This window comes from Scardinius erythrophthalmus (assembly GCF_964197995.2).
Source record: "Scardinius erythrophthalmus genome assembly, chromosome: 22".
NCBI lineage: Eukaryota > Metazoa > Chordata > Actinopteri > Cypriniformes > Leuciscidae > Scardinius > Scardinius erythrophthalmus.
The window spans coordinates 20,171,151-20,194,875 of record NC_138242.1 but is presented as its reverse complement, the minus strand read 5'-3'; the positions used below and the strand labels follow the sequence as shown (position 1 = coordinate 20,194,875).

General features: G+C 39.9%; 1 protein-coding gene across 1 annotated transcript in view; it reads right to left on the bottom strand.

Moving 5' to 3' along the window:
* Window positions 1–23,725, bottom strand: part of cUnh8orf34 (chromosome Un C8orf34 homolog) — a gene marked incomplete at its 5' end in the record, with an annotated part of 97,537 nt that overhangs the window by 12,381 nt on the left and 61,431 nt on the right. Inside the window, 3 exons of the mRNA XM_081352261.1 lie at window positions 460–932; window positions 5,546–5,675; window positions 19,781–19,854. Of these exons, the coding sequence (XP_081208387.1) occupies window positions 460–932; window positions 5,546–5,675; window positions 19,781–19,854 (677 nt within the window). The remainder of the gene's footprint in view (window positions 1–459; window positions 933–5,545; window positions 5,676–19,780; window positions 19,855–23,725) is intronic.

Here is a 23,725-nt window from a genome sequence, read left to right as displayed (position 1 = left end):
TAGTTTTCAAGCAGTAAGAGGCTTGTTTAGAGGCATTTTCACACCAAATCAGAATATTTGGCACATAAAACCATACAGAACAATACTGAAGAAATAATGTACTGCATATTTGTTTTGGGGTATTTTAAATGTAGAGGTTAGTAGTTGTAATTCAAATTTTTACTTGAAATTGTAGTATTTCACAATATTACTGTTTTTTTTTTTTTTTATCAAATAAATGCAGCCTTGGTGAGCATAAGATCAAAAATGAGAAAAAATCTTACTGATCCCAAACTTTTGAACCATTGTATTTATGTGATTATAGGTGTGTGTGTGGTCCTCGTAAACCCTACGTTATAGGGACAAAATATCCCCACAAAGACGGCAATATCCGAAATCCTTGTCCTTGTAGGGACATTTTTTGGTGCCCATGATGAAAACAGTATAAAAAATTGTTATGTCTATGAAAAGTCTGTGTACCTCTGTCAGTGTGCTCCATAGACCTCCATATAAATCAGTAGTGCTCAGGCCTGGCGGTGTGAGGATTGGTCTGGTTATCTGTCCTGTCGGCGTGACAGGTCTACTTCTAGAGCGTCCGTACAAGCGTTCTGTGTTTCCATGACTTCCGGCAGTCAACGAGCGCATCATGAGACTATTGGGGGTCAAAGGTCTGCTTGGTGTCCGTGCTCCACTAGGGGTCTGGGCACGGCTGCTGGGGTTGCTGGGAGATGTCCGGCCCATGACTAGGCTTGTGGGCTTAGTGTTGTGAAGGGGCAGGCCTGTGGTCTTTGTGGAAAGGCTGCTGGGAGACTGTGGTCTGGACGCCTGTCCGAGCACAGGCAGAGTGTTGGTGGTGTGGAAGAGGGGGGTTAAAAGCAAACTCCTATGAGGGCTGTTTGGACTTCGGTTCAGCTTCCCTTGCTCTGCCAGCTTGGCCAAGTCCTTCTCCACCTCTAAAGAAATCAAGACAATAAAAGCAAACAATCACTAACTAGGGAACAATAATAGTCATGGCTTGTAAACATTTCAGTAACAGGTTATATGGGACATGACTAAATGCATGAGTGCAAACACACACACACACACTTATTTTGCAACACTGTTGCACACCCATTTTTTTTGTGTGTATTCTGATTCAAATAGACACTAAAAAACATCAGCGTATTGACATTGACTAACCACTCATAGATTCCCGTTAATAAACCACCAAAACAATTTCCTGAAGTTTTGCCGAGGTCTTTTAACAGTCATGGCAGCAGTATTTACTGTCAGCTGTAAAGTGTAAATTGAATGGCATGTTTACTTTGTACGAGTACAAGAGCGATTTAATATGGTCTGCTCCATGTCAATATATTTGTTTGCTTGGTAGCGAGTCAAATATTTTTGTTTATGAAAGTCTGTTGCATATTTTCAGACGGAACATCTGGACCCATCAACCAGAGTTCAGTCTGTGAGGAATTGGGGATACTGAGGAAATAACATGTGACATATTATAAATAGTATGTACAAGTTTGATATGTGTTTTGGAAACCTTGACTACCTAAATTGTAAGCAAACAGTTCTTTCTCCCAATGAAACATCATGATAATTTTCCACTCTAAAATATGAAACATGTCCGATGACCAGATAACTAATGTACAATGTATCTAAATGCCATTTCTATGCCATTTTGGCTAACACAGCTCTTGTAATTCCCATTACGGAAACTATTCCAGATTGTTGTGATATATGATAGAGCTAATTGTGTGAATGGATAATTAGATTGTTTTGTCTGTGGTCAGCCATAAGCAATTACACCCCCCTGTCGTTCCATTTAAACAGGATACAGGAACTTGTTCTAGCAATTTCTCACCTAAACACATATGTGACGGAAAGGATTTGTTGTGAAAATATTATACAGGCAAAAATCATGTGTGATGATGGCAAACCATTCCAAATAAAGACGATGAAAACAAAATCAATGAAAAATGTCTTTGTGTGTTAGTGTTTATAGTTTCCCACATGATATTTATAAGAGTACGTAGTTGAGTACATAAACTTGATTATGAATTAAGGTGCATTCACGCCATGTTGAAATTACCATAATTACAAATTTATTTCAACTTGTAAAAAGCATTCACGTCATCGTAGAGCTCGTAATTAATCCTTGTAAGATGGAAGCTGTTTGAGAGCTCCTACTTGTACCATGTGACATACTATAGCCTATAATTATCATCCATTTACTGACAAAATTGATTCATTATTTAGCACTATTTATTATATTCATTATTTAGCTCTTATTATATTCAGTCTTGTCTATGTCCTACAATATGAAGTAAGTGATGAATGAAATGCTACAGTAGCATATATAGTGACCCTAAGACTAAAAAAAGAGCCAAAGAGAAGGAGGGATGACTTTAGAGAGTTAACAAGAAGCAGCACATCTAATCTATTATAAACAGCTCTTGGTCAAAAAAGCAAATGCGTTTCCCATTCCCACAAGGCTACATCCCGCAAGCATGCAAACCCATCATTTAGAACATATGCAACCTTTTTGATTCCAGACTCTTTCTCCCTACATATCTACAGTGTTCACATCTTACAGAGAAAGAGAGAGAGAGAGAGAGAGATCTGAGGAATTCCAGCTAGCTGAAAGTGATGTTTTATTTATCCAAAAGTGGATAGCATTTCTCTGCCATTAAAAAACAGCCAATAATGTTGTGCTTTGAGCACAAGTCAAATATCAAGCTTTTTAAAATTCCTAAAACAAAACAATGCAGCCTGATCGTAAATTAAAAAGGAATCTGAGGATAAAGCTGACCACATAATTGAAGTAATAATGAGATAAAAGAAGAAGCCTGGGCTTTCAACACGGAGAACATTAACAGCTAATAAAAGCATGAAAGGGGTAAATTAGGTTGTTGAATGAGCCTAATGCCTGGCCTTATGGGGATGGCTTTGTTCAGATAGAACTCAACAGACAAATGGCTTCAAATCAATGCCATAAGAGAGCAGGGGCGACTTTTCCCACAAAGTGATGTCAGAATAAGATTCCTCTGACTCAGTCACGAAATAACAAGCACACTTGAAATTAATGGATAAACACTTCCCACACAAACACACACACATAGCCATATCTGTTTACAGTGAGAAATGTAAGAACAATACTTTTATTTGTTATCACAAGTAATTCAAAATACTATAAGTCAACATTTGAAGTGGATCAAAACCTTTCATCAAAGTTATACATGAATTTTGAACAATACCCGTTCTTTTCTTAGGACAACTTTGATGGACTTTTTTGATCCACTTCAAATGTTGACTGTGTATATATGTTGTACATGTAATAAAGTATGGCTGTTAAATTTTAAAATGTTATGCGTTTCTTTTAAAGGTGAACTAAGTAACTTTTTTACCTTAACCGAACAGCGTCGGAGTCATTGGAATAGGTATATGACTTTTTTCGGGTAGAATGGTGGTCGTCTCGCACCCCCCCAAGCGCCTGTGAGCCGAAAAACCACCCTTGCAACTTTGGGCCGGCGGGCGTCAGGAAGTATCGCATGATATCAGGTCTCACGATGTAACGAATTGCTTTACCGCAAAAAAATCTGCTAAAATTCTGTCATTATTGCGCTCCCTCACGCTGCTCGAACCCGAATGAAGAAGACGTTTTAAAGAATGTCCCATCTGCTTTGATGTCGTTGATCTATAGCCTCTGGTATCTGAGAGTCGCCAACGAGTTTTTCGACAGTGTTGTCAAATATCTATTCCGAAGCTGTAGGGGGAGCTCTAGAAACCTGCGAGCAAAAAGTGAGAATACAGCAAAGAAATTCCCGAAACTGCATAGCCCTGCTTTAATTCATCCAGTTAGTTGCACTCTGTCACGACTTGTAGTATTGTAGTAGAATACATGCACAAGGACGAAGATGAAGAAACAAAAGTATTTAATCTCAATATAATACTAAGGAACACAGCATAGCTTACTCACAAGTCGTAATATAGACGAGGCCAGACAAACTCAAAGAACAAAATACAAGAGATAATGAGGTGCACAGCTGAATGGAATGATTAACTTAACTAGGTCACTATGGCAACAAACTCAGGCACGGGAAAAAGTACAGAAAACCAAGGCTGAATCTGAAATCGCCCCCTAAACCCACTTGAAGGAGTGAATGAAAACGAGTGAGCGAATTCGGAAAGCCGTTGAGCATACATCTGTTGTACACTCGTTATTGCACTGCAATGTGGGATTGAATGAGTGCACTCAATAATGTTCACTATGGTTTCGGACACCACTACAAATGGTTGTCCCCTCAAATAGCGCCCTATTTGAGGGTATAGGGGTCGATTTCGGATTCAGCCCAAGTCCAACTGAACATAACTGTGACACATACAAATGAATGACATAAACAAAGGACATTTAAAGACGTCATCATTGTGAGTTATTTACAAAAATGTCTTTAGTAGTCAATAGAAATCAGTCCAAGGACTGGACGCGTTTTCGTATTTCCTTTTAGGGAATTTAACGATGGATCAGGGTTCATGACACTATTTTGAATATCACGTTGAATTAACAGTTCTAGGTGAAAAATCTAAATCAATTATGTAACCATTATTTTCTGAGACCGTATCTGCAAACACTGCAGTCTCTTCACTGTGGGTAACAAAAATAAAACAATTCACGTTTCTTTCTTTAATGGGAACGATCAGCATAACAGCATGAACAGCCGGCTAACTCATATACAACTCGCTTTTCTTTTTCTTTTCCCCCCAAAGCGTGTCCTGCCTTAAAGGGGAAGGGGCACAAAATAACCTTCTTACAAATGCATATAAAACTTTGCTCAAGACAAATGAAAATATATGAAAAACATCTCAAAATAGGTTATTAATGTTTTTCAAACAAAAATAAATCAATGAATTAACAAATGTAAGGTTACAATTATATTATTTTCCGATTAGCCAAATATGCGTGCAAAAGCTACAAGTTCGTGTCTAGTTTGTTGTTAACTTTTTGTGTTTAAATGTCAACCTCCCACATCCACGCACACATCCACACAGCTGTTGCCCTGATGAGTTAGTGAAAGTGCCCTTCTTAAATACTTAATATGTTTCAAATGTATTCAGTGTACTACAGTGAATCGAAATAAAAAAACAGTACATGCGTAAACAAGCAACTGTGCGACACATGTTGGAGTTTTTGTACTGTTTGTGCCTTTGGTTTTGCCCAATGCTTTCAAGCGGTTACCAAACCAACGAGTGTCGCGCACACACACACACACACAAAGTCTAACAGTGGCCTGCGAGATCAAACCACCGGCTGAGTTTGATCATCTACAGACAGATATTTGTCACTTCACAGCGATGCTAACAAGCTAGTGCAGCGGTGGCATTGTTAAATGAATCAAAGATGGTCACCATTTTCCACAACATTTTAATAGTTGGATCAGCTTTCAATTAGCCAATCAGACGCCTTCATCTTTGTGTTCGCATGCAGATTTTCACATGTGTGGCCTTTGACAGTGTCAGACTGTAATGGAAAGGTGGCCTGTTTTATATGTGTGTGGGTGTCTGTGTGTTAAAAACCTACCGGCAAGATGTTTGCCCATGTTCTCCAGTTCTTTGGAGAAAAGCGAGTCCTGGAGTTGCAGAGCACGTCTGGGCGTCTGGGGGCTCGTGCCTCTGATCGGCTTCACATCCGATGCCCAGACAGGGTGACGCTACAGCACACACACACACAAGAAACCGTACAGTCACATTAGCTTTGAATTTCACTCCTTTTTACATACTACTTATGGTTACAACACTGTGCCATATCTGTTATAATGAGGGCCAATTATTTTTTTAAGAGAAATTAGAAAAACACTGAAAACCACAGTTCTTTGGGATGAAAGTCTGGATGGCGGCAAGGACTGAACTTTTATTTGTGAACACTGCGCTAGACGCTCAGTAGTGGTTAAAGGATTTTGAAGTAACAATCAATAAACTCAAGGGATCCGAGAACGGATGACGACGGGCAGCATAGAGATCCTACTATTACTGTGTTTCATGATAATAAACTTGCGGTCTGGGGGAATTAAGACTACAGCCTTTCAATTCAAGACTATGGAGAACAAACCGATGATATACAAACAATAGATTAATCAAATTCACATTGGTTTGTAATGATTTAGCTTATTGCGAACATGCTTGCCCAGCAACGTAACAAACACTGATTTTATTCCAAACACAAGTCTTGTTTACAGGATACAAATTTTAAATGTTGTAACAGATGGACACTTAACCAAATATGCCATCACACACACACACACACACACACACACACACACACGATAAATAGTCTTATTTTTTTAACCTCTTCTTATTAAATGTGACATTAGGTATCAGTGGTTAAGAGCTTAAAAACAACATTTAGCCTAGCTAGCAGGCTAGCCAGTTAGCCTAACTACTGACAACTGCATGTCATGCACTGTGAAACATGTTTTTGTGTTGTTCTTCTGAGAAAATCTGGGGGATTTACACAAGGTAAGACATGTTATAGTAAACAAAACTAAAATATTAAGTTCTTACTGGTAGCATCATTAAATAAGCCAAATTATTTAATAAATTAGCATATACATATCTTAGCACAAATAAGGGATGTACAACTTTGTGAATGATAGGCATTCAAAGCCACAAGTAGAATGAATAGAGAAAGAGCAAAGAACAATTTTAGGGAAAAGTTAAACTTTCAGATGCAACACTGTCAATAAAAAGCTAAATTAGACTAGCAAGCCGCTAGCAAGTGCGAAGGACGTAATCTTTCTTAAAACATTAGATGAAGAATTTTGTTTGGTACAAAGGGACAGCATAACGATATGAGTCAAAACCTTGTTAGATCATATCACATTTACCCAGTAAACACATACACCCATCTGCGTCAGGAAATATTTGTTGTGCAGAACATTAATGAGGGAAAGTCAAGATGCAGCTCAGGCCTGACCACCTCCTACATCACACTGAAGACGTCTGAAGTCCTTCGCATCCACCTTCTATGCTGGTTCTGGTTTGGTCTTGGTAGCAGCAGCTTAACAAATCTAGGCAGATCTGCAGAAGATATTTGTCATACACATCCTCTACGCCCCAAGGAGAACAGATGGACTTGAGAAGTCAGTGTAATTAAAAGACAGGGTGTAAAAGACAGGCGTATAGCACAACTGTGCGTGATGCCTTGTTTATGCTTGTTGACGCATCCATACTTCATACTTAAGAGGCGTTTATACTGTTTCCACTCTCCATTGCAGTATTCTCAGAAAATTTTTTTTTTTAAATAAATATTTACATCAAAATCAGGAAGAAACAGCATTGAGAGGTAACATATTAATTTTTCACTGGTTATGGCAGCAGACAAATCAACATAATAAACACATGACACCAGTATCTAGACTAGCTGTGTGTCTCTGCTTCTAAACTGTTTATTTTATTTTCTAGAGGCTTTATTAATTTAAAGCCTCAAGATGTTGACCTCTACATTTAAAATAACTTTTAAACCACATGAAAACATTACAATGTTTTTTTTTTTGTTTTTTTTTTATACAGAGCGTTACATGAACCAATTACTAATAAATAATATCCTACATGCACTTTTTGGACATTTTCATTGAGTGTAAAAAGTGTAGTGGACTGTCCATTCATCCATCCATTCGTCCGTCCGTCCGTCCATCTGTCCATCCATCCATCCATCCATCCATCCATCCATCCATCCATTGGCAACTTCGGTCCTGGAGGGCCACTGTCCTGCAGAGTTTCACTCCAACCTGATAAAAACTCACCTGCCGTGTAGCTTTCTAGTACTCCAGAAGACATTGGCCCTGTCCCAAATGGCACCCTAAACACTTGCAGTCTTCCTACGGGTCCGTACTTTTGTGACATAATGCCGCTTTAACTGTCAGGAAGAAATCTTCTGCTAAGCTTGCTTCAGTGTGGACTGGGCAAAAGTGTGCATTGATGTTGCATATTGACTGCAAAGGTTCTGAAACCTAAAATGACAAATGGAACACCCTAAGGTCTCGTGGACTTCACGATCACGGGCACACGCCGGCCATTGTAAGCCCACAAGACCGTAAGTGCATATGAAGTGTGCAATTTGGGACCGGGCCTTTGATTAACTTGTGTGTTTGACTGGGGTTGGAGCTAAACTCTGCAAGATAGTGGCCCCCCAGGACCGAAGTAGGCCATCCCTGGGATGGAATTGGTGGATGGATGGATGGACGGATGGATGTCCACTACTCACATATAACAACTAACAATGTAAACAAACATGGAAGTGTATCTTTCTCCAATAACCTAAGATACATACTACACATCTAAACAAAATCTGTGATTCCGGCTTCCTGGCCAATAATGCACTATTACTTTAAACAGGGCAAAGTCAGGTCATGTCCAACATAAAGATAGAGGACAAGCATACAACACACACACACACTCACTTTAACTCTACAGAGGATCTCCAAACCCAACGAAACAAACTTTCAACACACAAGCCCTCAAGGCGACACTTATCCAAACATGCCTGGAAGAAAACTCTTCCCTCACAAATGTTTTGACGTTTCTTTATAGACAAGCATCTACATTTACAGTAAAAACAAATAAATATGAATGACAGTTAACAGAAACAATTTCATAAACTATGAGGCTGCTGTTAAGAGATGCATGTCAGCATTAATATTAAAGGATGATTCATTTCTGATTCTGTCTTATTGGCCTAATCCTTTCTCTTGTGGTTTATTGGTTCCACTTAGAACCGTCATTATACACAAAACCATAGTAGATCTTAGATACTTGCTAACTGAAGCAATACTTGGGAAGCGTAAAGCTGTTCCCTTCAGCACGATTGTGGTTTACAATGGCATTTGTCTTTATTGATCCTGATGTGTGCGTGAGACTCGGAACAGAATGAGTCAAACTAGTTTCAACAAATACATTTCTTGTGAACCGATCAGAGACAAGCTATGTACTGGCCAAACAAAAAAAGCTGTTTTACATTTGGAATGAGTAATTGTGGATTAAGAGCAATCCGACTGGTCCACCAAAGCTTGCAACCACTTTTAATGGGGATTCCGTCCACTCACAAACATGGATCCAATTGCTTCAGAAATGAAATGCAGATTGAGGATAAATATGGGACCACTCAACAACCGTTCGCATTTTAAGAACTCACACTGTGCGTGTGTGCTCGTGTCAGAATCCCAGCCTGAACTACTGCCGACTGATCCCACCATTCACCTCAATCCTCACAGGAAAAGCACAAGCACAACACTCTCAAAGGCCATTAACCAGGCTATTAAAGCTGCAGAGTTTCTCTTATGAACATCAAACGCCACTATAATTGTTCAGAAAAGTCCAGATCATTGGAAGCAGGTTCAAAAACCACGAGGGAAAGTCGAGGATTTACATTTGCCATTGCGATTCTTGCCTGTGTCTATTTACTGCACAGGGACAACATTGCCATGGCTCATTGCCTGCTGTCACATCTGTGTGTGCTGGCTCTTTACGGCCATGTTGGAGGCCGCAGGCTCAAGCCACAGTGATGTTTAGCATGTACACAGAGCGCTGAGGCTTGTGTTCTGCCCACACCGACCTGCCACAAGGAAAGAGAGTCGCAATAAAGAGTGGTGGCCCACCCCAGCACAAGGAAGCAAACACCACCGACAGAATTGCCTCAATCCCTCTGGGCTGGGCTGCTAAAACCAGTTGAAAGCCTGTTCCACTGTTTATTTGCTGGATGTAAGAGATGAAAAATGTTCATAAAAACAGTCCAATATATTATTTCTCTTTCTTTTTTGCTTTTTCTTTGAGTTCAAAGTCTGTGAAAGGAAGGTCAGATTTGCAATTTTAACATTATTTATATACTATTATACTTTGTATTACTATTTTGAATTAGCTTTATTTTAAGTTTTCATTTAATTTTTTGTTTAAATTGTATTCAGTTTGTAATTTGTATTAGTTTTTTTTAAAAATGCAATTAAGTTTAAATAATTCTTTTTCAATTTTTGATGGTCCAGTTTAGACATTCTACTAACTATAAGTAACTTTGCAATTACATGTCAGCTAACTCCCATTAGAGTATTGGTAGTCTGTAAGTAGACTGTAAGGTTAGGGTTCAGATATTAAGCAAACAGTCTACTAATACTCAAATGAGAGTTAGTTGACATGTAGTTGCAAAGCTACGTATATATATACCAACAAACTATTGTGTTACCGTACACTATATTATATAGATCAGGCTATGTGTGACTATAGTTTGAATTAATTCCTTTTCTTTGCATGGCACATTGATATTACAGTACAGAACAGCCCTTTCACCATTATCCTGAGCCCCCAGCGTGAGCTTTTTAAGGCGAACGTTATTTTAGAACATATCACCTTATTATTTCCATGCTTGTCACGTGACACACAGCAGCCACAATAGTGTTGTATGACAGATGTATTGCTTTTATTTTGTTTTTCCTTTTTGATCCAAAATATTCAGAAACTTATTAACTATATATTAACTATATATCATGATCTGAGATTCCGATTCTCCAATATATTTAAGTGAATGTGATTTGTCGTTTAATAATCTTTATAATGATCATGTTAGCTGATCTATAATGCGTGATGGGCACAACCATGTTAGTCTGCATCGCAATTCAAAAAATAGGATCTGTCAGATTTACATCACGTATTCACCCATCTTCTCCCAAAATACATGAAAGTAAGTGGCCGGTGCACTGGGAGAAGAATAGAGTAAAAGATATAGTTACCTATACAATGTGTATCTGATATGAATACAACACGTTGTCAAATTATGATAGAAAGGATTATTATTGCCGCTTCCATAGACATCCATGTGTATTTTACAAACTATAAATGTATGTTTTGCTAGTATTTCTGTATATTTGTCTGAAACTTAAAATAAAGATTATGTGGTTGAAAACACTGAGTAGTTGAGATATATGACAAGTGATGAGCGCGTCCGTCTCTGGATCAGCGCCAGCCAACGCATGAAAGCACGTTTGAATTTAGCATTTGATCACGTGATGCACTAAACGTTCTAATCACACTGGTGTGATCGTACGTTCCAGTGACCAAAGGGTTAATTTACTAACTTAACTTATTAATTATTACGAAGTTACTCAAAACTTATTTCAGTTAACCAGGTAATATTTAGATTTTGACGATAATATGTAACTTCAAATGAAGTTGTCAAATGAACTTCAATTTCCTTAATTGTCTTAACTCAAAATTTTACTTTCAATGAACTATTTTTTTTTTGTTTAATTTAATTTTTAGTTTTAACTTACTTTTTTAAATTAAAGGTCCCGTTTTATGCCCCTTTTCACAAGATGTAAAATAAGTCTCTGATGTCCCCAGAGTGTGTATGTGAAGTTTGAGCTCAAAATACCCAACAGATCATTTTTTACAGCATGTTTAAATTTACATTTTTGGGGGCTCAGAAAAACGACCTGTTTCAGTGTGTGCCCTTTAAATGCAAATGAGGTGCTGCTGGACGACACAGGGGGCGGAGCTTCATGAGCTCGCGCTCAGTCTCTCAGGACAATTTCGTCTCACGGAATGATGATAATATCAGAAACTCTCAGTAACGGTGTTCATTTCGAGTCGGACAATAATGCCTACAGAGTCAGAGTGCTGTATAGAGATGAAACAGGTATGGTTTAGTAGTTTAATTACGGTTATTATAACGTATTTGTCATCTGCTTGTAGGCTATGTATCCATTATTTATTAATAGCCTACAAGTCTGCTGTCTGAATGATGATCAAACATGTACTGATGAGTATAATAAAGTTTATTGTACATCACACAAAAGATGAAGCGTCAGTTTTACTTCAGAAAATCACCGTAAGAGCTGAGTAAACACAGTAGCCTAAGTTATAAGAAGTGCGCAAGTAGCCAGTAGAGTTGAGGGAGCATTCCTGTGGGCGGAGGTTAGTCAAGAAACGGTTCTGGTGATGTCACTAATGCAGGATGTAGAGGGGTGTAGTCCAATCGAGCCGTTTTTTGTAGTCAACTTCTGTTAAATAAAATATCTTGCTTGGCATTGAACTTTGAGCTTTATAATTTTACAGATATTATTTATGCTCTAACAGCAACATTACACAATAACTAAAGTTTGAAACATGAGATCACGCAGAACGGGACCTTTAAGCAACAACATTTTTTTAAAGTGCATGAATCACGTTTGATAATAGGGGTAAAACAAAGAGCTGCATCTCTTAAAAGCCACTTGAAACATCTGTGTACATCCATTGTACGCTGAAATTATATTTGATTTTGTCTTTGATTATATGGAAGTTGGATTCCATTGACAAAATCAAATATAATTTCAGCAATAACAGATTTAATTCATACACAAATACACAAGAGAACCTCCCCTATTGTCATGATAGAGTGCACTAAAGACGGAAATGAAGTCTAACACAAAGGTTTATTAAATCTACTTGAGCTGGCAGCATGCAAACCCACATTATGTATGTTCACAGGCACTGTGCCAAAATCAAAAGGGAAATGGACAATAACAAATTTATTATCTGATTAAACTCTAAACCCCTAAACCACAGGAGAAGGGCCCTACAGCATGACATACTGTGTGCACCTGGATTACATGTGAAAACAACATGAGCCCACAGAGCTCACACAAACCACACATAACCTGTTGAAATGACTTCATTCAACCAGTTCACTTCTGAATAATTTGTTTATAACAAAGTCAAACATGTGAACCATGCTGAAAAACAACCATCTAGACAGTGAATAATGTATATTTTCTATAACAAGCTTTATTCAGGTGTGTGACATTTAGGAGTGTGTTTTTCTGCATCTTGCCTGACAAATATCTTTGTTCTAGACTAGAGGTCTGCTGAATAATTTGTTAATGCTATCACTATATTATGTTAGCTGGACAACATTTCAGAAATTTGTAATGAGCGAAAAACATGAACCAGATGGCTCAGCGGAATATATGGGAGAGTCTGTCAGCTCCTCTGGCATATATCTCATAAATTGCCTGAATTACATTCAGTGTTTGAATTGAAGCGGAGCTGCGGGGTCTCAGACCCCCATACGAGCTCAGGGACCCCAAAGAGAAGAAGAAATTGGGGCCACCCCTGCCATTTCACTCAACAAAATAATAATAACACAACACTGTTTTCTTCAAACTGTCCAAATTGACTTATAGAGATAGTTGAAAACTAGCCAAAACTTTCCAAAAATGAAAATTCTGACATCATTTACTCACCCTAAAGTTGTCTAGCCTGGAAATCCAGACCTAAATCTAAAAGATTAATGTTCTGGTGTCGAATAATGAAAATCGCCCAGCTCGAGGGGCGGCACCAAGCGTGCATTTGAAAATCTCGCTGCACGCAATTGGATAACACTACGACCAATCACAACAATAAACCCCAGCTACCAGCGGAGCTAACCTTATTAGACATTCTCTGATTATACTCTTACCGTATCCGGTCGGCGAAACAGCAAAAACGTCCTTCTTGCAAAGGAACGATTCGAGCAGCGTCTTCTGTTCCTGTTTTAGATAAAAAGCCAAGTCTAACTCGTTCATTGTAGCGGCCAAAGCCGTTTTAAACAACTGGTGTATATCCATAGCCATCTTGCAATCTTTACTAATGATTCGACGTCACAGCGCTGTCGTCATCTGTTTAGCTCACCTCTGGCCCGCCTATATCAGATAACCCGATGTGATTGGTGCAGCTCAGATCGAGGGGCATATTTAATAAGCATTGTTATTCAACACCAGAGTAACTCGCTGAGCAAATTCAACTTGTGCTCTCGCGAGAACTCTGGATTACCACGTTGTCCAAGTTGTCCCAAACATGTATGAATTTATTCTTCTGCTGAACACAAAAGAAGATTTTTTTTAAGAATATAGGTAACCAAACAGTCGATGGGCCCCACTGACCTCCATAGAGAAAAAAAATACTATGGAAGTGAGTAAATCACGACAGAATTTTAAGGTTTGGGTGATTTTTAGTTTTTGTCAAAATTTTGGGTGAAGTGTCCCTTTAAGTGAATAAAAATTGACTGCATAACAGAGTCCCGAAAAGCACTTTACAGACGCCTGACACGGTTTCCTCATTTTCACCTGACGATATGAGTAAAGATTTAATTTACAATTCTTCCTAAAGTAAGAGCTGATGTTATACAGTACAGACCACTACAAACACAGATGCAAATAGAATGAGCATCTTCAAACTGACATAATTCTAAGAGCTAAAGAAAATGTTTAAGAAATATAAGTCCTTCAAATAAAGAATGATAGCAAGGATCGCAAAAAGTGCCTTTGTGAGCAGTCAATCACAGACAGACTTTTTTTTTCTAAAGAATGAATCACTAGCTTTCAGTTGTAATAGATGAGATGAAATGCTTTGAGTTTGGGGACCATTGAATGTGAGTAATTTGCTTTCATTTATCTAATCTAAAAATTTTGTTTAAATCCAATTGACAAAATAATTTGTTGCACATTAATATGCACGGACCATATTAATGTGGTATGTTGCTTGTGGTTATGTTTGCACAAGCCTATAGATAGAGTGGGGTACAAAAGTCTGATGACCTCAAGTGAAATGTAGCTTTTTCTAATTTGTTAATTTGTCTAAGTTATGTTGACCCTTCCCTTACTTTTTAACTCCACCTTAAACTTACCCATACCACCAAACCTGTCCATAATATTACCCATATCCCACCTCAATAGCAGCACAAGTATTTTGCTATACAATATCATGAGCACAATAAGTAATTGTACTTTTTTTTTTTTATGTAAGTACATAGAGTTAAAGACACCTGATATATAGTGTGACCAAAGTTATATTACCAGAATCAAAATTTGAGTTTCTTAGTATGTGATTTGCCCCATTTTGCTTTAATTTGCTTTCACTTGAGTTGACATCCTACATTTTTCAAAATCCTAGTTTAATTTCAGGTTTAAATTAGTCTTTGAATACCAGATTACTCTGGATTCAGACTTTTGGACCCCACTGTATATCAGAGGTATAATTAGACATGGAGGTAAATTCACACTGCAGTTTAGAGTACTGGAACAACAAATCCAGAACCAGAAATGTGGGGAAAGGGGGATTTTTCTTCATGCAAAAACGTTTAATGACACAGATGATGCCTGTGTCAAAAATAACTACATTCTTCCATGTTATAAATGAGCAGGTCTAATCAGAAAGATCAGGAAGGCCAATGCACAGCCATTTCTAAACTTTACCGTTTTAGCTCACACAGTCAAAGCAAACTATCCTCAAGTCTGTTTTTTTTTATATCACCCCAGTACTAAGACAATCAAGACTGGAAACCACATGAGAGAGACCCATTAGTGTGCGATGGCTTACATTACAAGAAGGCCAATCTTAAAAGAAAAGATTGAGGTTGAAATATTTCGGATCTGCCAAGGTGGGAGGCTGTCACAACAAAAAGTGAAGCCAATAGGAAAAAAGAAAACACACATCCTGATTTTCTAGCCATACATAAACAAATCTTTCAGTAATACCGACATTATGTTACATAGACGTAATTAGCATATGCACAAAAACAAACTACTTCCTTCTCAATCACTTTAATAATTAAACATCCAGGTCAGGCTCAAGAGGTTTCATTAAATTCTACCATCTGATGCTCATTAATGAAAACAAAGCAGAATTATAGTCTAAATTGACTGGCACATGGTAGAATGAATAATTAGTTCTAAAACATTTTCAGACATTTTTCTGACTACAGTACAACTAGTGCATTAAAAATATATCACATTAATTCACTGTGATTAATTCTTAAATTAAAAAAAAAAGAAAAAAAAGAATCATTTTTGACTGAGTAGAATTAACCACTGCCTATATAATAATGTAATGTCTTGAAAAAAAAGAAGAAAACATTATTTAGGGGTAATTAGTAAATAGTTGTTAAGCATATAATTAATTTGATAATTTTTAAGCTACTGAAAAAAATATAAATAAAAGCTCTACTCAAAATATAACATTGATTTTTTAAAATTAATTTCAGTATTATTTTATTATTTTATAATAGTAATTAGCACTTATATAATAATACAATATATATAGTATATTTAATGCTTTGTATAAGAATAATAAAAAAAAAATATATATAAAATATATTTATATATATAATTATATTATTTTATATATATATATATATATATATATATATATATATATAATGCATAAGTTAATGACATTCATTAAAGGGTTAGTTCCCCCAAAAATGAAAATTATGTCATTAATGACTCACCCTCATGTCGTTCCAAGCCCGTAAGACCTCCGTTCATCTTCGGAACACAGTTTAAGATATTTTAGATTTTGTTCGAGAGCTTTCTGTTCCTCCATTGAAAGTCAATGGACGGCATACTGTTCACTTCCAGAAAGGCAATACAGACATCATCAAAGTAGTCTATGTGACATCAGTGGCTCAATCTTAAATTTATCAAGCGACGAGAATACTTTTTGTGCGCAAAAAGTAAACAAAAATAACGACTTTATGCCACTATTCATTTCCTTTTCTCTGTGCCTCAAGTGAGTTCGCGTAGTGTTTCAGCGTAGCGCGTCTGTGTTGTACGTCACACGTAGGCTCACTATTGGCCGACGCTGGTCATGTGTGATGCGTGTGACGTACAACACAGACGCGCTACGCTGAAACACTACGCGAACTCACTTGAGGCACAGAGAGAAGGAAATGAATAGTGGCATAAAGTCGTTATTTTTGTTTACTTTTTGCGCACAAAAGTATTCTCGTCGCTTGATAAACTTAAGATTGAGCCACTGATGTCACATGGACTACTTTGATGATGTCTGTATTGCCTTTCTGGACGTGAACAGTATGCCGTCTATTGACTTTCAATGGAGGAACAGAAAGCTCTCGAACAAAATCTAAAATATCTTAAACTGTGTTCCGAAGATGAACGGAGGTCTTACGGGATTGGAACGACATGAGGGTGAGTCATTAATGACATAATTTTCATTTTTGGGTGAACTAACCCTTTAAATTAACAGATTATAAAAATCATAAAAACAGATTAAGTAAAAATTTAAAAAAAAAATACAGGTTGTCCAAAGGCCAACAACCAAACTAAATTCCTCCAAGGTGGAGCTCATAAGCAGCTCTGCCCATCGTGACCATAATTTCTGGGGCTAAGAACACGTGTTACAGCACAGAGGAGAGCACAGATACAGTGCCCATGACTATTGTTGTCCAAAGATGTGACTCAGCTCATAAAAGTATTACGTTTTGTTTTCCGTGCCATTCTGGGCGGCAAGACGAGAGAACCCCTGAGGACCAGTTAAAGTAATAAGCTATTAGGGAGACAAATCGCATTTGCCTTTCAAATAGAGCCCAAAATAAGCAATTAACCAGAAAACAACCACATTAAGCTTTAAAAAGCAGCAGTAGGTGATCTGATCCTTTCACACTCGCCGCTCCATGTGGGAAACATTAGCCGTCTCGCTCTTAGCTAACTGGCACGGTTTAATCTATAGACGATGGGGCCTCTTTCACACTTTCTCTGTCTCTCTCTTTCTTTTTTTCCCTTTCAGAAAGACAGACAGGTCTTAAAAATGCACGCCAAAGTAAAGAACGTGTTTCTGTGTGAATGAGAAAGCAGACCTAAGTGCGTGTGAGGCCCTATACGGTGTCCGGACGGCATTGTTTACTCTGTGGTATGGTTTCTCAGGGCAGCGACTGCTCCTTGGGTGTCCCCACTGGGCGACGAAGAAGAAGCCTCACGCGCCTGGTGTTGCCACTCTGTCTGGAGTGCTCAGCCCATAAGCTCCACACACGACTCAGCCAGCGATTCCTAAAGAGGATTTTTCCAACACTTTTCCTCTGTAATTATAGCTGCACTCTCTGTTCTGCTGCTGATAGAAAAATAACCACTTCATGATGGGTTATAAGGAGTTTGGGGTTGCTGTAGTGACAGAAACCTCTATACAGTTAAATTCCCATGAGATTCTGAGAGTCAGACACAGAATACAAGGCGATAGGTTGTTCACGAAGGTCTGAGGAGCCTATTAATTGTTTTTCTATGGCTACGTTCATACATGGCAAGGACACGGTAGTCAGTGCAGTTGTAGAGTACTAAATACCAGGGTTGTGAGCCTGCCAGAACTGAATTGAGAATCCAATTCAACTCCTCAATTTGAATTCAAACTGAGGGAGTTCACAGGAAGGAATTGATTGATAGACAGAACAATAGACATAACTAAAGAATAACTGATAGAGTGACAGACAAACAGATAGATACATAGATAGATAAATGGAATGACAAACGGACACACAGATGTATAAATAAAAAGACAGATAGACAGACACAGATAGATGTACAAATAAATAGAATGGCAGACAGATAGACGGATGGATAAATAGAATGATAGACAGACAGACACATGGACAGATAGATAAATAGAATGACAGACAGACACATGGACAGATAGATAAATAGAACGACAGACAGACAGACAAACACATAGATGGATAGATAAATAGAATGACAGACAGACAGAAGTATAATCAGAACGACAGACAGACAGAGAGATAGAAACATAAATTTATCGTATAAATAGAACGACAGACAGACTGACAGAAACAGATGGATAGATAAATAGAACAGACAGACAGACAAACACATGGATGGATGGATGGATGGATGTACAGACAGATGTATAAATAGAACGACAGACAGACACAGACGGATGGATGGATGGATGGATGGATGGATGGATAGAACGACAGACACATAGACAGATAGATAGACAGATAGATAGATAGACAGATAGACAGATAGATAGATAGACAGATAGACAGACAGACAGACAGACAGACAGACAGACAGACAGACAGACAGACAGACAGACAGACAGACAGACAGATAGATAGATAGATAGATGGATGGATGGATGGATGGATGGATGGATGGATGGATGGATGGATGGATGGATGGATGGATGGATGGATGGATGGATGGATGGATGGATGGATGGATGGATGGATGGATGGATGGATGGATGGATAGATATATATATATAGATGTACAGACAGATGTATAAATAGAACGACAGACAGACAGACAGACAGACATACAGACAGACAGACAGATAATTGTACAGATAAATAAAATGACAGACAGATAGACGGACGGACAGATAGATAGACAGATAGAGGCACTTGGATAGATGGATAAATGAACAGACAGACAGACTCAAGACCCCTGTGTTCTTCTCAGCTGTCTTTGAACACCAGAGCTGTGTGTCCTGTGTGAACGGTTCCAGACTCCTGTTATTGTGTTCCATGTTGGAAGTCTGTTCTGGTCTCTGGTGGCTGTTGCTGACAGATTTGATGGAATGGGGGATTTCTATAACACAGGTGTCCTCATTGACCTCTCTCTCAAATGTAAACGAACACTTTTCCATCAACAACACGATACTCTGCGAGAAGAACGCAAGTCTTGCGTGCTTTCTCACCAGGTGAACAGCCAAGATTGTGTTCATCCAAACCTGCACCTTTTTAATAACTCCTTAATCTAACACAATGTACCTTTTACACATGATAAGCGTATTCATTGTTTGGCTAGGTAAGAGTCCCCTCTAGCTTGACAAGCATGGAGACAAATAGTCAAGTCACGCTGGGGCCGGTCCTCCCTGGAGAACGATGTAAGTGGTTTTAACTGTCCCTCTGACAGCGTTCACAATGGAGATGATGCTTAAGACATTAATGACTTGGGGAAAGTGATATAATGAACAGTTTTGCTGTGTGAGGATCACCTACCGGTCCTGTCACCTGAGAGGCCGTCTGCAGATCTTCTGCTGCTGTCAGGGTTTCTGTCACCGCAGGTAATGGACCTGATCCAGAAGAACAAAAACACAATAAGGCCTTTACCACACACACACACTCTCACAATACGCTCCCACACTCTGGTAACAGCACCAAAAGGGCCCCCCAAGAGACAATGGATAGATTACATATCTCCTCAGTAAGAGTGAGTGAATCCCAAACAAAAAACTAATTTTTAACAGCCTGCTCCTTTCAGCAGACTCCATAACATGATACAGTACTCACATGAATCTGCTCTTTCTGGATATGACCTGTGATTTAAGGGGATCGTCTGAGAGGAGAAAAGCAGGGTGGGGTTTTCTACGGTCTTGCTTGTGAGGTACTTACACGGCCCTGTCGAGAGAGGCCAACTAAAGTCCTTAACAGAGATTATTTAAAAAAACAAAACATAAATGAATAAAAAAAATTTATAATATAAACTAAAAAATAACTAGTAAATTTACAATGTAATTTTTAAAAAACAAATAAAATGACAAATTAAAAAAATGAATAAAAAATGTATTTCGCCTTTAATAAATAAGTAGTATTTATAATAGTTTATGAAAGTTTGGAACAAACTTATGCTATCCAATGAGATGAATTTTAAGCATCATTACTCCAGTCTTCAAAGTCACATGATTCTTCAGAAATCATTCTAATGTTGATTTGGTGCTCAAGAAATATATTTCTTGCTATCAATGTTGAAAACAGTTGTGCTGCTTAATATTTTTGTGGAAACTGTGATACACTACTATTCAAAATACTTCAAACTACTACTCTTACTCATCAAGGATGCATTAAATTGATCAAAAGTGACAGTAAAGACATTTTATATTGTTATAAAAGATGTCTGTCACGGGTGGTTGCAGGAAAACAGGACAAGATGAAGGTATCTTTTCAACACGAAGGTCCAGCAGAACAGGAAGCAACACACACTATTTACAACGGTGATCGGATAGAGAATGGATGTGAGGGACCAACTTATATAGCAAACACAAATGAGGATGATTAATGAAATACAGCTGAAACAAATGAACTCACAATGATGGTGACCACGGTAACAAAGGAGTGGCGGGAAAACTGAACAAAGGAAAACATGTGACTAATGAAAACAAACGTACTTGGTTACTTACGTAACCTCGGTTCCCTTAGAGATAAGGGAACGAGTACTGCGTTGAAAACGCTGTGGGAAAACTCCTTTTCTCGAGAATATTGAAGCCTTTATTTTAAAACGCATTGCTGCAGCACATGCGAGAGCTAGAAGCTCGCGTGAGCGTGCTGATTGGCTTGTGCAAAGCAACTGCACGAACCAATGGCGGAACAGCAGAGGAGTGCGAGCCAATCGGGGCGCTTGGCACTCTGCCAGAGTCAAGCGCGCGAAACTGCACGTGACAGAAGAGTATAAATACACAGAGAATCCGCCATTTGACAGGTTTAAATCGACTGAAGCGAAAAGACACCTGCCATAAGAGACAATAGCACGGCAAGGCAACGCAGTACTCGTTCCCTTATCTCTAAGGGAACCGAGGTTACGTAAGTAACCAAGTACGTTCCCTTACGAGAACGTTCTCTCGTACTGCGTTGAAAACGCTGTGGGAACACTATTTAAAACGCCGTGCTTGTTGTCTTTGGCCAATCTGACTCACCGAGAGCTCCAGGAAGTACAGAATAGCCTAGGATAAAGAGACCGAATCTTCGGGCCCTTAGATATCCAAACAGATAAAGCTGGGCCAAGGGCCAGTCTTAAGAATCCCACAACACGAGATGACAACCAGTGTCTGAGTCAAAAAACTAGTCTGGGTCCACAGAGCCAGCGTTAGATAGAGACTACTCATGCCTATAAGGCAGGTACCATAGGGGTCTAAGATGTGGATGGAACGGACCAGCCGGCCGCCGCATAACGCCCTGCATAGACATTTTCATAACTAGTCTGGATCCATAGAGCCAGGGCCTAGCTAGAGAGAATTCGTACCTGCGGAGCAGGGACTTTTGGGTTGTAAAGTTTCACAAGTGTGGACGAAACAGACTAGCCGGTCGTCGCACAAGTGTGACAGAAAGAATGTCAAAACCAGCCTGGATCCGCAGAGCCAGAGCTTAGATAGAGAGAACTCGTGCCTGCAGAGCAGGAACTTCCAGGTTGTAAAATCTCACAAATGTGGACGGGACGGACCATCCGGCCGCCGCACAGATGTCTTCGATAGGAACACCACTTGACCAGGCCCACGACGAGGTGACGCCTCTCGTGGAGTGAGCTCTAACACCTATGGGACATGTAAGGCCCAGTGAGGTGTAGGCCAGAGCGATGGCATCCACTATCCACCTGGACAGCGTGAGCTTCGTGACAGGAAGACCTTTGGTTCGGCCCCCGAAGCAAACAAAAAGCTGTTCAGACTGTCTGAAAGAGGCTGAACGCTCTAAATAAATTCTCAAAGCTCTGACAGGGCAGAGTGTGAGAACATCACTGAACTCTTCTGAGGTGGGAAGAGCTGACAGAGAAATAACCTGGGCTCTGAACGGAGTTGAGAGCACCTTAGGAATATATCCATGTCTTGGCCTAAGGATGACCTTAGAGTCATTGGGGCCAAATTCCAGGCAGGACACGCTAGTAGAGAGCGCCTGTAAGTCACTTACTCTCTTGACTGACGCCAGTGCCAACAGCAGGGCGGTTTTCAGGGAGAGAGGTTTTAGGTCGGCTGACCGAAGTGGTCCAAAGGGAGGTCCCTTAAGAGCCCGCAGAACCGAAGAAAGGTCCCATGCTGGGACAGATGGCGGCCGAGGCGGGTTAAGCCTTCTGGCGCCCTTAAGGAAGCGAACTATAAGGTCGCATTTTCCTAAGGAGGCTCCTGCTTCCAAAACAATGTAGCAATGGCTGCTACGTATACCTTGAGAGTGGAGGGGGATCGACCCGCATCCAGCATCTCTTGGAGAAAAGATAGCACTCTTGAAATTTCACAAGTGTGTGGGTCGAGGTTTCGAGCTAAACACCAGCTGGAAAACACTGACCATTTATGGTGGTAGAGGCGTCTGGTAGACGGAGCTCTAGCTTCCCTGATCGTGTTCAGGACGCCCTCTGGGAGGTCCTGGCGTACCCGTTGAGTGGCCAAGCGTGTAGGGCCCACAAATCGGGACGGGGATGCCATATAGTTCTGCTGGCCTGAGCCAGAAGGTCGCGCCTCACTGGGATTGGCCAAGGGTCTGTCACAGACAGCCGTATCAGCTCCGGAAACCAAGACTGGGTTCGCCATAGAGGAGCTATCAGGAGCACTGGGCATTTCGTGACTCTGATCCGTTCGATGACCTGAGGGAGCATCGAGACCGGAGGAAAAGCATAGAGGGGAAGGCTGGGCCAGTCGTGGGCCAACGCATCCCTGCTCTTTGAAAAGAAGATTGGGCAGTGACGATTGTCTTCTGAGGCGAAGAGATCTACTTCTGCCTTCCCGAAGACCTCCCAAAGCAGGAGAATCGTCTGAGGGTGGAGAGACCATTCCTCTGGGGGAACCCTGCCCCGAGAGAGCATGTCTGCTCCCGTGTTCAACGTGCCCGGCACGTGAGCTGCCCTGAGCGAGCGCAGATTGGTGTGAGCCCATAACAGTAGCTGGGTGGCTCCTGAGGTTCTTGGGCTCGTGGTCGAGCGTCAGCTTCGGTCGAGGGCCCTGGCGCCTGGGAAACGGGAATCGTTTTGTAGGCTTCAGGCGTCGAGTGGTGTCAGCCGCGGGGAGGGGCTGGGGAACCTGAGACGCGGGCTTTTCTGGTCGCGGCGTGCTCTTGGGGCGCCGTTGGACCGAGCTAGAGCGTTTGGGCAGGAAGTGTCTCATAGCACTTGAAGCTTTCTGAGCCTCCGTGAAGCAATCAGCGAAGCCATTAACAGAAGGGCCGAAGAGACCGGATGGAGAGACTGGA